Source organism: Sebastes fasciatus, chromosome 17 (assembly GCF_043250625.1).
Source record: "Sebastes fasciatus isolate fSebFas1 chromosome 17, fSebFas1.pri, whole genome shotgun sequence".
In the NCBI taxonomy this organism is placed as follows: domain Eukaryota; kingdom Metazoa; phylum Chordata; class Actinopteri; order Perciformes; family Sebastidae; genus Sebastes; species Sebastes fasciatus.
The window spans coordinates 24,168,597-24,183,195 of record NC_133811.1 but is presented as its reverse complement, the minus strand read 5'-3'; the positions used below and the strand labels follow the sequence as shown (position 1 = coordinate 24,183,195).

Sequence of the window (14,599 nt, the reverse complement as noted above, 5' to 3'; positions counted from 1 at the left end):
CACTTGGTGTACAAAGAGGGTGTGAAGCAGAGAAAGGCTGCAGGTCCCGGCAGGAGCCACTCAAACTGATAATAGCATGAAGGCTTCTTAGTTGGATGAAAAGAGCTTCAAAGGATCTCTCTCTTTCGGATGTTAGTAAAGGCCAAATCAGAGAGACTTTAAATCATGTTAAGACGTCCTGGGAAGCTGAAGCTATAGATTGCTCGTTTGTGTAATTCATAAAATGTTATTTTCTATTCATGTGACATGTTGGAAAATTCACACAAAAAAAACCCCATGGGAAACCAGTATGGACGTCAGAAAGTATGATAAGTTGGATAAAGAAACGGTGGAAGTATGAACGCGCCGATCCTATTTTGGGGGCTTTTTGATTTCAGAGCTCAGTGTTGGTAACGTTATAAAAGTTGATGTAACGAGTGAGAAGTGTGTGGCCAATTATTGCTCCAGAGGCTGCTGCGGTCAGAAGTAATGAAGTGTGATAGCTGACTGACGCGGTGCGAAGCCAAGAGCAACATGTTTTTATAAGATCTCTGGTAACAAGACCATGTCTCAAAGCAAATAGGCCAGATGTTTTACTAACACATTCAATATCTCTCGAATGCAGAGGGTGCAGCATGCAAATCAACAAGCTTTGAAAAGTTGTCCTAATTTTCAAATGAAGGTTATCGTTACCCATGTGTGCATGACGTCAGAGCATGTCGGCATCAAGTCGTACAAAAAATCTAACCGGCATGCATTGCGCGGCGATCGCCGGTGATCGATTCTGCGCAGGCCTGGCTCATCTCGAACGAGCCTCTTGTGTGCAGGCAGGCAGGTAGACAGGTAGCCCGTCCAATCATTACATTCGGGATTAATTCAATTATTTCTTCCATTTCTTTATTTTTGTCAGAGCATTTGATTTATTGATTGTTGTAGGGATGTAATGAGAATTTCAACTTAGATAACAAAAAATGCTTCTAAAATCTTTACCAACTCTACCTTTAAAAGACACAGTTTAGCAGCGTCCCCAGGTTTTCACTCAGTCCTGTCACCCTAACTAACACATCATCCCCCCTCTCATAATATGAGATATTCCACAAGTCATATGATCAAAAGTAAGTAGAATCAGTCTCCTGAAGGCCATCCATCATGGGAAGACCAAAAGTAAATTCTCTCACTCTGTTTTCTGTATTTTTGATCATAATATGACTGAGAATGTCAAAGATATTGGTAAAGGTAAGATCTTTGGTAAACCACTTGGAGGTGCTGAGTGTTCTCATGCTATTAGCATTAATGTCATGTGGCTACACTTCATGTATTTGCTAATTCTGTTCTGAACTCAGTCCAGTTAGTCCTCATATGAACTATATTTCATTTAGAAACCTTGTAAAAGAGATTTACCATTACACATTTTGAGTGTTATTATTAGAAATAGTGCTGAAAAAAAGATAAAGAATGAAGTTTCATTTTGACATGACTTCATTAAACAACTTACCTCATTGAATATCTCCAATGAAGTGGCATATACACAGCTGGCTACAAAGAGCTGCTCTTAATGCTGTTTAAAGCCAGTTATCTGTGACACAGAAAAATATCTCTAACATGAAACAGCGCCGTTTAAAGCCTCTATACAACTGTAAACAGTTGCCACTCCAAAGAGCTCCTGTTTTATCTTTTATCATACTCCTTCCTCCTCTGCTTCCATCCTCTTCATCATGTAAAACATTGTCATGAAACCTGTCACATAAATCCAAAGCAGGGACCTTTACTTCTCCCTCAGATGACTCTAATGACTCGGTCTGGCTCCAGCGGTGCTCTTCGTCATCCTGTCGAGGTCCTCTGCAGGAGACGAGGATTCCTCTCTCAGCGTCCTGGCCGGCCCTCGTCGACCCCTCTGCGTTGAGCTTGCTTTAATTCACTTTCTTTCCCATCTTTATTTATCAGGGCCAAGTGGCACAGCCAAACAATAACACTCAGCCCCTTCGGAAGGAAGTATTAGTGGATTACATAGTGGTTTACTCTTCCTGGGCCAGGACAGATTTGTGCGGCTGACCTCTTTTTTTGTTGAGGTCAGCATCGAGGAAAGGCGAGAACCCTAGTTGGATCAGAACTGTACTTTTAGTGTAGTTATTTCAGATGATTTGTCAAGAGCCATATGTTTGACTGCTACAGATGTTTTTGTTGATTAGCCCGGATATGAAGAGACGTTAAATCCATCAAACTCTGCAGACGAGAAGTGAAAAACATCCTCCGAATCCCGGGTTACAGCTGTTTCATTTACTCCTTTTTACAAATAAACTAAGCTACTGCTGCAACAGAGATGATAGTTATGAATATATCTCTTACACTCTGGGATGTTGATCTGATCATTGCAACAACAGGATTCCAATTATGTGCAATAAGATCACCCCAAGCATAACACAAATCAGAGGTCAGAGGAACAGCTTGAGAGAGCCTCACAGATGCATTCCTGTACAATTAATGCGCAATAATGAAGACGGCCAAATAAAACAAGCTCAGAACAAGCAGTGGAAGGTAAACAAAGCAGCAGCAGCAGTGCAGATGTTGATAAGCACCACAGGTGCATTCGGTCCGGATTTGGACATCGTCTTCCTTCAGTGGGGTCGACCACCCGGTCTCTATTTGGCCCAAATCACCACAGTAGCCTTTAAAGATGCTCTATATGGGATTCAGAGCTTTAATATAGCAGCAAAAAACTATTTTCTTTGTAAAGATATAGAGTAGTAATGTCTACCTGAGCAGAGAATGAAGTCACTCTCCCTCTGTGTGTGTTGTAATCCAAGCTTCTCTCTTTGTTTGCGTAGCCGGGCCGGCCGCGCTCTACACTGCTGACTGCGGTTATAGCTCACGGAAGCGTAGCACCCACCGGTTCCCACCCAGGTAAGCACTGTTAGCTCTGTCAGCACTGTTGCCGTTGTTTGCACTGTTCGTGCTGTTAGCACGGTTAGCTGCTAGCCGCCAGCTCCAAGCCCCCAGGAAGAGCGCCAGGCTTTGAAGCCAATTTTCGTATTGGTCAAACGGCAGTACTACAACATCCGTGTCCGTCATGTGATGCCATCGGGCCCAAAAACACTTTTTCCCACAGACTTGCATTGGGAAAGAGTCGTCTGTAAATCAGCGGAACGTTTTTTTAGGTAAATCAACTCACCAGTACAAACACTTGAATAGCCCTTATTCTAAAAGTTGTAAAATGCACTAATAGTCAAATCCAGAGTTAGTTATCAGATAATCCTTCCCTATTTTTCACTCTACAAAATCCAAATAAATCAAACAGGTAGATAGTGGGATAAAATTACTTTCTTTAATATGATAAAATAATATGATAAAATGTGGTATACAGTGCACGTCACTGTGCTCTAATTCAATCTACAGTAGGACTGGTTGCTGGTTCATTAGTAGAAAGGTGTGCATGTTTATGCATGGGGCTAGATAGTGAGATTGTGGAGTGTTACAGTGCTTCAACAGTGAAACCATAGCAACCTCTACTGGTGGACCGCCACCCTCACATTCACCCTACATGTTTAAAACCACTCTAAAACTAAACCTGACCTTTTGTGTCAAACTGTATGTCCATTTAACAATGTAAATGACTGAAAGACAAAATCAAGTCCTGTTATTCTCTCTTCCTGATTAACATAAAACTCTTTAGCTGTGACATTACTGTGTGGTAGGTAAGGACATTTGCCACAGTCTAAAGAAGAGATGGTACAGATTATGTTACCGACACTGCCATCAAACATTCTCCAGGTCCCTGAAGATCTGCTGTCACATAAAAATACAAGCAGCCTTAGAGGTGATATCCAGCTTTAGTAAAGCTCCAGGTGGTGCTCCACAAAAGAAACAGGGTTTGAGGGCTGTCCTTGATGTGACAGATGGACTGTGTGTCCTTAATGTGACTTCTGGCCATTATTATTATACAATCCAAAACTCTAACGTAGGAGGTATTAAAAATAAAACACCAACATGTTAGCAGGAGTGTTTTATCTACTGTATACATAGTTTTTATTGTAACTAAAAATAACAAAAGGAAGCTGATGGGATTTAGTGACGTCTGTACATGTAGCAGTTGTAGCTGTATATGTATATATCTACTATATACCACTGGTTCCCAACCTTTTTCATTAAGGGGACCCTCTTTCTATCATTAAGTAAACTGACTACCCCTGACTAAGTGGCATATTTTATGGATTTTTCATATTATATTTGATGCATAACAATAACAGTACATAACAACTGATAAACTGTACAATTAACCCAGATAGTGAACGCAATAACTGCAGGAAGTTTGTGTAAAACGAGCGATTTGGATGAATTTTGAGACGATTATTTCCTGTGAGTTTTGCATCAGAGATGGGTTTTTCTGTTATTCTTTAGGAACTTTTCATACAATTCTCTGTATTGTATTTTTTTTTTTGTAACAATCACTCATATAATTTTTTTTTACAAATTCAGTGGGGGTTTTTTTACGCTTGGCCAATTTTCTATTAGCTCTTTGGTTGTTTTAATTGCATTCTTTTCTAATGCAGAACAAGACTGTTTAGTGGAGAGGGAAGGCTCTGAGAATATAACTATAACGTGTTCAGGTCTTCACCGCGCCCTTACCCTGTGAGATTTATTTTACATTTATATCTTAAATAATAAAAAATAACAATTTAGTTTAGTTTTCTTGACAGAAATGAATGAAATGCTGAGATAAAAGCCAACTGTATATACTTATTAAAAGTTGTCTTACAGCCGTTAAAATCAAGAAGGCCTTGTGACCCCCTACGAAGCTTTGGCGACCCCTAGTGGGGGTCGGGACGCCCAAGTTCGGAACCAGTGCTATATACACTATTACTAAATAGTTTGATTTCACTAAAAGACACAAGACCACATCAGTTGCAAAAAGTCATTCCATCCATGCATTATCTTCTCACCCTGAACCTGCAGCCGCAGTGAGCCTGTTTGTCCTTGTGGAGGAGCACTAACCCTCCTCTCAAACTCTATATATCATCACGCTGACTTGGTTTGGAGAGACGTCCTGTGCTGATACCCGATGAGTCACTTCCACTCTCCGTGACAGCCTGCCAACAGCTGCAACTTCACGTCTATGTGCCAAGTTCTATTTATAAACCAGCCTCCTCTGCAAACACATAAAAACTACATCATGTATGAACATAAAACACAGCTCTTAAAACAGCACTAAACGCCCCCTGTCAAGGCCCAGTTTAGCAAAGCATGAAGCCTTGATGTTGATGTTGCTAATATCAGGATGCATGCTGTTCTGTGCTCTCTTAAGTGAGTGGGTGATATCAGTGCCAGCTGCATTGCAAGATTAAACCCTTTCATGCGTAAGCAGGAGATCCTCGTCTCCTCCAGGTATCACATTATCTCCTGGTCAGAGGCTCCTTGTTTCTTTTCTCACCTCAGATTAAGTGTCTCCTCGTATCTGTGATACTCTGTTTAAGTCTCGGCTGCGTCTGATAGATTCAGATAGTGTCCATAAACTCTAAAATAGCTCCAACAGTGTTCTTTTTTCTTATTTAAGTGTAAATTGTGAGATAATTTCAGTATTTAAAGGGGAACACCACCAAAATTTAGGATTTAAGTATGTTATTTCCATGGTGTAGGAAAGTTTAATGTATATTTGTGAACATGAGCTACTCTCTCTCAAAGCCAGAAACCAGAGAAGGAAGTCTCAAACTTCATAGGGTATAAAGTCTGGCGATGCTCCATAGACAATGAATGCATGGCTGATTTTTGACTTTTTTTTATACCCAATTGAGCGTAATATCTTCCATTTCGTTGTCTATGGAGCAGGTCCAGACTTTATACTTTATGACACCACAAATGTGAGTTTTAGCACTTTAGTTTTTGGTTTTGGGAGAGAATTGTTCATGTTCACTAATATTTTTTGGACTGTCTTAGACCATAGGAATAACATGTATGAATTTTGAAAAGGGGCGTATTTCCCCTTTAAAGCCTCTGGAAAAGATTTGTAGCTAAGATTTTAAAGCTATATCTGACTGGTGCTCCAGATGTCGAAGAAATAATACCCGGGATTGTCTTACTTTGTTGTTGCCCCTTGGTAAAAGTTGTGGGCAAATGGTCATCATTTCATTTACTACCTCCCTTCACTCTGTGAAAACTTTACTGTCATTACTGTCTAACCTGACAACAGGAAGGAGCAGTGGTGGAATGTAACTTCAAGTTCATATACTACATTAATACTTACTGTACTGGTGTATTTTACTGCTTTTGAGTTCAACTTATCGTTTGTAAGAGGAAGTTTGTGTTATTTCTTTTTTCAAGAGTTACATAGTCTCACTTTAAGTAAAGGGTCTGAATACCATTGCTTGAAGATATTTTAGTATCTGGTGGAGCTAAATTTAATAAGGTATTCTGTGACATATCAAGTGACACCTCTTTGCTGGTCTTTGTATCTGTGCCCTTGCTAAGCACCCCGTTGGCTACTGCCTTATTTACCTCCAGTTACGAGCTCCGCAATCTGTGATGAAACATGAGTCAGTTGGGGTGACCGGTGTCAGGGAAAGACGATCAGGACGCCGGATGATTCGAATACTTTCCACCATCATGTTAGGGGTTCTGCTCTCCCCACTTTAGAGCTGCAGCTGCGAGCGTGAGGGTTGGAAGCAGAGTTACGGAAAACAAAGATTGGAGCAGAGAGGAGATGGATATGTTCAGGCTAATCTGACAGCTGTTGAGGACGATCACTTAGCGGGATTAAATTGACACATTAATAATTCGTAATTATGTCTGACAAGCAGACAAGCCAAAGGAAACCGTCCACAAACAAGAACATCAAGAAGCTGCGCGCTATTAGCTTGGTGTGCAGCCTGACGGGCAGCTGGCAGCAGTGGGTGTCGGAGAACGAGAGTAAGCAGGCCAGCGAGCCCAGCGGCTGGGCTCCAGCTTCTCTGGGAGAACCAACGAAGGAACCCAGAAAGACATTGGTCCCGAAGAAGAAGCCTCCTCCCGCTGAGATCCAGCCAATGGAAACTTCTCAAAATCATGTAATCAGTTCTGGAGAGGCTCCAAAGACTCCTCACAAGGAGGCCAAAGATGAACCCAAGACTGAGGAGGTCAAGACCTCAGCTGAGCCACCGTCTCGCATCAAGGTGAAGCAAGTGGTGAAGACGGTGACGAGCGGGGTTCAGGAGAAAAGCGCCGGCATCGGGCTCCTGGCCGAGAAGATCAAGAAGGAGTCTCTGCCGTCAGAAGAGGAGATCGACAGGCTTCTGAAGAAGAAAAGCTCGCCCACACTCCGCAGAAAGTGCTCCAACATGGTGTCGTCTCTGACCAAAAGCTGGAAGCAGGAGGAGAAGGAGCAGAAGCATGGAAAAGAGGGAGGAGGATCAGGGGAAGGACGCACCTGTGGTGGCAATGAGGACGACAGAGGACATCTTGAGGCAGAGAGACTGGACATAGGTGATGCTCCAACACACAGGATGGGCTCTTTGACAGAAGCAGAGCAAAAAGACTCTGAAGGAGACTCTGAGTCAGCACTGAGGATTAAAAGACCTCCAGTCCCAACGTGAGTATGATCTGTATGCTTCATTTGGTTTTCCAGTAAAGAGAGGAAGTTGTTTTAAAATGCTGAAAAACAAGGCACAATATTGAGACTGGATTCTTAAAGGTCAGATGAAACTGTATATTTACTTCCTTGATGTGATCTTTCCTTAAAATAAACGATATTGAGAAGAGACATTTGACAGACAACAATAAATCTTAAGTATAAACCAATGATAGTTTTGGAGAGAAAGGCAACTTGATAACTCGACAGAATGGGCTCCATGAGGTCACAGATTTAGATGGGAAGTCTTCCAGGAAGTAGCAGTTTCCACAAAGATCAAGTTCCTATTCCATGACAACTTAAACAAACACAATCAAATAAAGATTGCAAAGGTTATCTTACAGTATTATGGTTTCAAACCGCAGCATATTTAGAGAGGCATGAACTCATGAGAGAACAGGGAGGTTTCCCTCTTGGGAAAGTGAACATTACTTTTGTGATTCATGCAGTTTAAGGCACAAAGGCAACTTCTCATGATGGTCTCCTCACAAACTTTCAATTATTCTGGACTGATCTGAGGACGAAATGAAAATACGAGTAGTTTTCTCCTTTCTGACACTTTGGATTTTATCCAATAACCAAACTATCAAAATGTACACGGATCCAGTACCTTCAATGTGATCGACAAGCCCTTGGGGCAGCTCCACTTATTCGTCCTCTAAACTGAGGACAGACTGGACGCTAAAGGGACTCAATATCGCCTCTCGAGGTACAAAGTGGTATTACAAGACAGGACGGGCTGGGGCTAGCTGGTTAGCATGCTCATTTCAGTAGATATCTCTGCACCACAATACATAGACGTCAACACTGTAACCGCTTCACATTCTGTTGATAATGTTGTTTTGTTGTTTAAACTAGAATTCTGGCCACATCTTACACATTGCACCTTTGAGACCACATCAAAAAAGCAACAGCTTCTTACTGTTGAGTATTTGCAACTCCCGTTGCCTCTTGCAGGCTCAAAACAGATACTGAGTGTGTTGTATATTCTATATTTATTTGTAACATAATCTGACTTCCCTCCCAGGTACAGAAAAGAAGCTGAGGATGCCAAAAAGATCAACACCCTCTCCAAGAAATACAGCGCTGTGGGAAACCTCAAGAGCCGCTGGCAGGGCTGGGCCGCGGAGCACACCGTTACCCAGAAACTGAACCCCTTCAGTGAATATTTCGACCACGATTACTCCATGTCCCTCCGCCTCCAGAAGGGCGAAGAGGGTTACGGACGCCCCAAGGAAGGCACCAAGACCGCAGAGAGAGCCAAACGCGCCGAGCAACACATCCACCGCGAGATAGCCGACATGTGTTTCGTGATCAGGACTATGGCCGACCCGGAGCTGGACGGAAAGACCCGCGTCACGTTCGGACAGCTGTTTGACAGATACGTACGGATCTCCGACAAGGTGGTGGGGATTCTGATGAGAGCCAGGAAACATGGGAAGGTGGCGTTCGAAGGGGAGATGCTGTGGCAAGGCCAGGATGACGGAGTGATCATTACTCTGCTGGTGTGATGTTAACACCCGGGTCAAAGTTGTACTGGAAATCCTCTTACAGCTACTCAGTGATTATCAAGCAGGCCTAAGAGGGGGATTTAAAACACAATTTGACCTGGGTCTACTCAGTGGACACTTGCAGTACAATATCAAAGGAATACAGAGACTGCAAAGCTTGGCGAATGAGTCGGATTATCCAAAGAATATTTTGTATTTTGTAAATACTTGAAGACTCTTTTTTTCTGTGTTGTGGATATTTGAGTCATAGCTGTCGTGGAAATGTTTTGAGAAATCAGCAATCTCTGAAGTTCTAGCTTCTGGCTCCTTTCAAAGTTGATTCTCATACTTGTCTCTTTTGCACTTTCTTTATGGCTTATGTTAATGAGCTACTCATAGCCTACGTGTTAATGTACCAAATAACCAGCAGCTTTGCAGTATAGCGCAGCACAGTAATTCAAGCACGGATTGGGTTTCATTGCCTGAATACCTGCAGCTCAGCAGTCATTATACTGCTGCCGGGCACAATGCAGAGGAACAGAGCAGAGCACAGCACTTTTACATCTCGTGGACTGTAATGATTAATGTAAAGGGTGACTATGACTGTCTAGGGAGAAAAAGAAAAACTTTCCTTTTCATATCCAGTTATTGAGTGTTCGTAGAATCTATCAGGGGTTTGTTGAGTCATACAGAAACAATAGTAGCAGATATTTTTAGTGTTTGACATATAAGGCAATATTTGTTTTCTTTTTTGAAACCATTTCAACAGAGAGCATGTCATATTGAGCCACTCTCATTAAAGTGCAGTAAATCTCACATACTGTATATAATAGTATAAATCTATTATCAACACCGAAGTTAGTAACCTGCAATAACAGATTTTGTTGCCACTTGGGGGCAGCTAAAACAAGTTGTGAGCACAACATTGACATATCATCAACCTTTGAAGTTGATATGATGAACTTGTTTGCAAACATTTTACACATTTGGCAGATAACGGTTACGTTATTATTCATTTGGAGTCCTGTTTGTGGCCACCTGTTCAATGTAAGTCCAATATTTACTCTCTTTTAGCTCCGTTTTTGGTCTCCACCAAATCCTGAACGAAATATGTTGCTCTTTAGCTGCTAAATGCTGCGCTATGTTTACCAGCTGGTCTCTAAAGCTGGGTTTACACCAAAAGTCCAAAGAACTACTTTTCAAGGAACTACAAGGTACTTTCAGCCCACCGTTGTCGGCGTTTCCACCGCGGTCTAAAGACCTGCGAAGATTAGTGTAATTAGTCTGCTGACGTATGAAAAAGCAACATGACGTGGGACGAGGGCTGCTGGTTGTCATAGCGGTCAACTCACTATGCAGCCTGCAGTTTAGTGTGCCCGCTTGTTTCATCTAAAAAACACGTGGGGGGGGGGGGAGGTTTTGTCTCACTGTGACGATTTTTACTGCTGCATATATTTACTGATGCACGTTGGATGTAACGAATGAAATGCAGAGGAGGAAAATTAAACTAAGAGCGTCTGTCTCCACAGTAAATCATATGTAGAGTGTTTATTTATTCGTGCTTTAGAGAGTAACCGCCATGAAACAATCAGAAAATAACTTTTATTTCTCTCATTCATAGAACTACAGCGCCCTTTTAACGTTACCGCTCGCCCTCACGATCACTCTCTCTCTCTTTCTCTTTTTCCTTCGGGTGGTGCATCGCTCGAAATTGCTACCCAGCGCTGCGCTCAAAGTTCAAACTATCCCAACTTTGACCTCGGTTGCCGCTGGCCTTTCAAAGCGAAACCACTGAGATAACAGCATCAACTGTCGTTGTTGCCTAGAAACAGTGAATGGCGTTCCTTGAACACTTTTTGATGGCATATTATACCTGCGCTGGACTTTGCCCCTGCAAGGCTCTGCGCCCTACCTCATGCTGAGTGAAGAGCAAATTTCTTATCATGTGAAGGCAGCGTTATTGTGTTTTTTGCCATGAAGACTGCCAACACAATCATCAATCATTCCAAAAATAGAAAGATTTCATCCTCATAATTATTCTAATCAACATGTCAAGCTGGCACTGTGACAGCACAGTTGATTGATATTATTTTAGGTATTTTCCACTGAGATGACCTGAGGACACAGAGCTCACTGTCTGCAGAGAAAAAAAGTTTCCACCATTGTTGTTCTAAACATGAAAAAAAGTTTTATAGCTACATTGTGGAACAGAAAGTGATCCTCAACTTTAACCCAAAATGCGCAATATAATTATACTTCTTTTACAATTGCCATTTATTTACAAAAATATCTTTCTTTTCATTTCTACCCTTTGTTTTGTTGACTTTTTGTCTCTGTAGTATGCTTGAACTTATGACTCATGACATTTCTCCCTTCAAAAACTCATTACGACACGAAGGAAGATGACGCACAACCACACACAAACACAAGCACACATGGACACATACTTGCAAGTACGTGATGTTTATCCATCAAAGTCAGACAAACTCCTCAGACAGGCTGAGCAGACCTTAAGACAAAAGAACAAAGCAGGAAGAACAGACTGTAGGCGTGCATACCGACAGACACACCTGTTACACACCACACAGACGAAATCTGCTGAAAACAACAGACACACTTCCTCATACTGTCACGTACAATTATCTGTTTATCATTCCGGGATATCAGTAATGAAAATGTCACAATCAAATGTGCTGCATTTAACTTCCTTTGGAGATATTTTATCCTTGAACTAAGTTGCAGATGCCACACATTCTTCCTCCTTGTGCTCACTTGTCAGTGTCAGCAACATCACACAGACAGATAACAAGAATATCACACAGTTAACAATGTTAACAGACAGAAAGAAAAGTTGCATGTTTAATGGACACATACAGGAGGTGTGTCATGTTGGAAGTGCTCAGATCAATTAGCACACCAAAGAGGATTTACAGTCATTACTGTAGCTGTCAATTTGAAGACCTAATAATTGTGGTATGCACATTTAGACAGTCATCGTAAAAATCAACTGTTGTATTGCTAACATCCACAAACCTGAATCTATGGATGTGGGGAACCTCCAGTTGATGGTAGACAGGTCCTGTCCTGTGGACACAAATGGAGCAGCAGCCAGCGTGGTCTTCTCCTTGATTTCAACCTTAAAGGGTAACTTTTATTTTTCAACTCCTATTTACCATGTTTTTGTGTCTAACTGACTAATAGGGACAACAATTTCTGAAATTGGTCCAGTATTGAGGGAGAACGCTGTAGACAGGCTGTAATATGGTGCTATTGGGGCAAGCTGGCACCGTCATTAACATCCACTGAAAGTGCTTTTTTTTTTTTTTCATTTCTGATATTCAGATTTCACTATGAGACTTCTACCTGAGCGGGACTTTTACACAATAACAAACAGACCGGATCAAGTGAAAGGTAAGAAAACATGTAATTTCTCTGTAAGGTCCTTTCCATAGTGTTGTCAGACACTTATAATAACAATCTGAGCCTGTCAGTGGCAAACACAAGCACTTTTAGTGGATGTCACGTTAAATTGACATTGCTCACTTTCCCTCGCAGCTCGTTTCGCGGCTGCCAGTTACAGCGTTCTCCCTCAATATTGGACCAATTACAAAAAGTGAGAGCCATCCCCTGCAGCCATTGTTGAGATACCAAGCACCACTCACATGACCGGAGCGCAGCCAATAGGAACAATCTCTCTCTCTCTGAAATGACCTGTGATTGGTCAAAGTCTTCCGTAACGGCCAGATTTTCTAAAGCCTGTAAACAGAGCCATGAGGAGCTGCAGAAGTCTAGTTTTCTCTCAGAACACTTGAATTACAATATGCTGAAAGGTTATAATGGAGTTTTTGCCAAATGATGCCAAAGAATTGTTGCCAACTGAAGCTTTAATGAACTGTATTTTGTAGTCTAAAAGTCTTCTTTAAAAATGTAACGCAGTGACGTTTAGAGTACGCTACATTTTAACCGACCAGTTCACTTTTACACAAGTAATTTTACCTTTACTTGAGTAAAATGTCTGTTATTCTGGTACTCCTTCCATCCTTACTTGGAATGAACTTGGAATATTTGTGTGCTTTATTATGGTGATTTTTTTCCCATTAGCCTAGGGCACACACGCACACACACACACACACGCACACACACACACACACACACACACAAAGAGAGGGAGAGTGTGTGGGACAGACGGAGAAAGAGAGAGAGAGAGAGAGAGAGAGAGAGGTGCTTTTCTCTGCAAAACTGATGAAACTCTTCTTTCCACTCACATCCTCAGGAAAAGCGCTGAGCCTACACTTCCCAGCATCCTTTGAGGCGCGGCAGCAGCAGCAGCAGCAGCTGTGCGCTCCGGCTCCAGCTCGCCCGCAGCAAAGTGATAACACGCCGAGAACAAGCTACAATGAGAGAGAGCTGACTTCTTTTTTTTTTTTTTTTTGACATTTCGTGTCGCCTACAGTAGCTGCTCCCTCCAGGGTGATGCCCTGAAATCTGTGGAGTAACAACACCAGTATGGCTGTCGAAGGTAAGCTCTCTTCACCTTCTCCTGCTGCCTGCTGTGGCACTAACACACTATTAGTTGTAGTTGTACCGTGATGATGAGAGCAGCTGTGTGTCTCTGTGTGTGTGTGGTGGCTCAACCCAGACACAGCCGGGTCACCTGTGACAGACCTGTGATTGGGTGATGTTGTTGCAGCCTCTTGCTTCTCTCTCTGCATTACTGTCATGCTCATCTTCTGCTGTTATTATTATTACAATGTACAATGTATCACAATGTGTCACAATGTGTCACAATGTGTCACAATGTATCACAATGTGTCACAATGTGTCACAATGTGTCACAATGTATCACAATGTGTCACAATGTATCAAAATGTATCAAAATGTATCACAATGTGTGTGTGATGGTTAAACACCATAAAGACTGGTGTTGACGCGCAGCCTCTTTCTGTGCACTGGTCGTCAGCTCTGGTTAACAGGTCTGCGACCGAGCAGAGGAGCAGAGGAGCAGAGGAGCCGCTTCTTTTGCATAATCATCCGTCGTGCACTCCGTGTTCTCTGCATGGAGGAAAAGATATACTGGATAGATATACATATTTGGTGGCGCAACAGAGCGCACAGCTTGTTCCACTAAGACCAGACCAGTCCAGGCTGAGGCTGCTGCTGCTCATCTAGCAGCAGGTTGATTGTAGGTAAACAGTTAGTGGTGTATATATATATATAGGCTCTACAAGGTGCTGAGAGGTGAGGAAAAGTGACTGTGACTCGGGATGCTCGGCCAATCTCCTCACCTTATCGGAGGCATCTTGTGGATCCAGAATCCAATGAGAGGTATGTTGGATGTTGGAGAGGGAGAGGGAGGTATGGGGGGTTAGACATCACATGCATGTTGTGGGACTAGATGTCTGCCTTCAAAGGCTTTTCCAGTCCAGTCCAGTCCAGTGCGCGTTTATCCATGCAGGTATGATTGGTATGAGGCTGCTGACTGTGGCACTCCTGCATACCTGAACCTAGATCAGGTTAGTCATCTCTCTGACAGCCA

General features: G+C 42.4%; 3 protein-coding genes across 4 annotated transcripts in view; all 3 read left to right on the top strand.

The window, feature by feature from the left end:
- angpt1 (angiopoietin 1) overlaps positions 1-14,599 on the top strand; it is a 142,128-nt gene that overhangs the window by 75,748 nt on the left and 51,781 nt on the right. The window lies entirely within an intron of this gene.
- abrab (actin binding Rho activating protein b) lies at positions 6,597-10,471 on the top strand. Its single transcript, XM_074614214.1, has 2 exons — positions 6,597-7,534; positions 8,601-10,471. Exons 1-2 carry the CDS (start codon positions 6,753-6,755, stop codon positions 9,082-9,084), a joined length of 1,266 nt encoding a protein of 421 aa, XP_074470315.1. The 5' UTR covers positions 6,597-6,752; the 3' UTR covers positions 9,085-10,471.
- The window catches only part of samd12 (sterile alpha motif domain containing 12), a 125,058-nt gene continuing 123,782 nt past the window's right edge, over positions 13,324-14,599 (top strand). Inside the window, exon 1 of one of the 2 annotated variants that reach the window (XM_074613366.1) lies at positions 13,324-13,582. In XM_074613366.1, the coding sequence (XP_074469467.1) occupies positions 13,570-13,582 (13 nt within the window). In that variant the 5' untranslated portion in view covers positions 13,324-13,569. Of the gene's footprint in view, positions 13,583-14,250; positions 14,389-14,599 lie in introns of those variants that run through there. The other variant, XM_074613365.1, reaches the window with a different exon arrangement.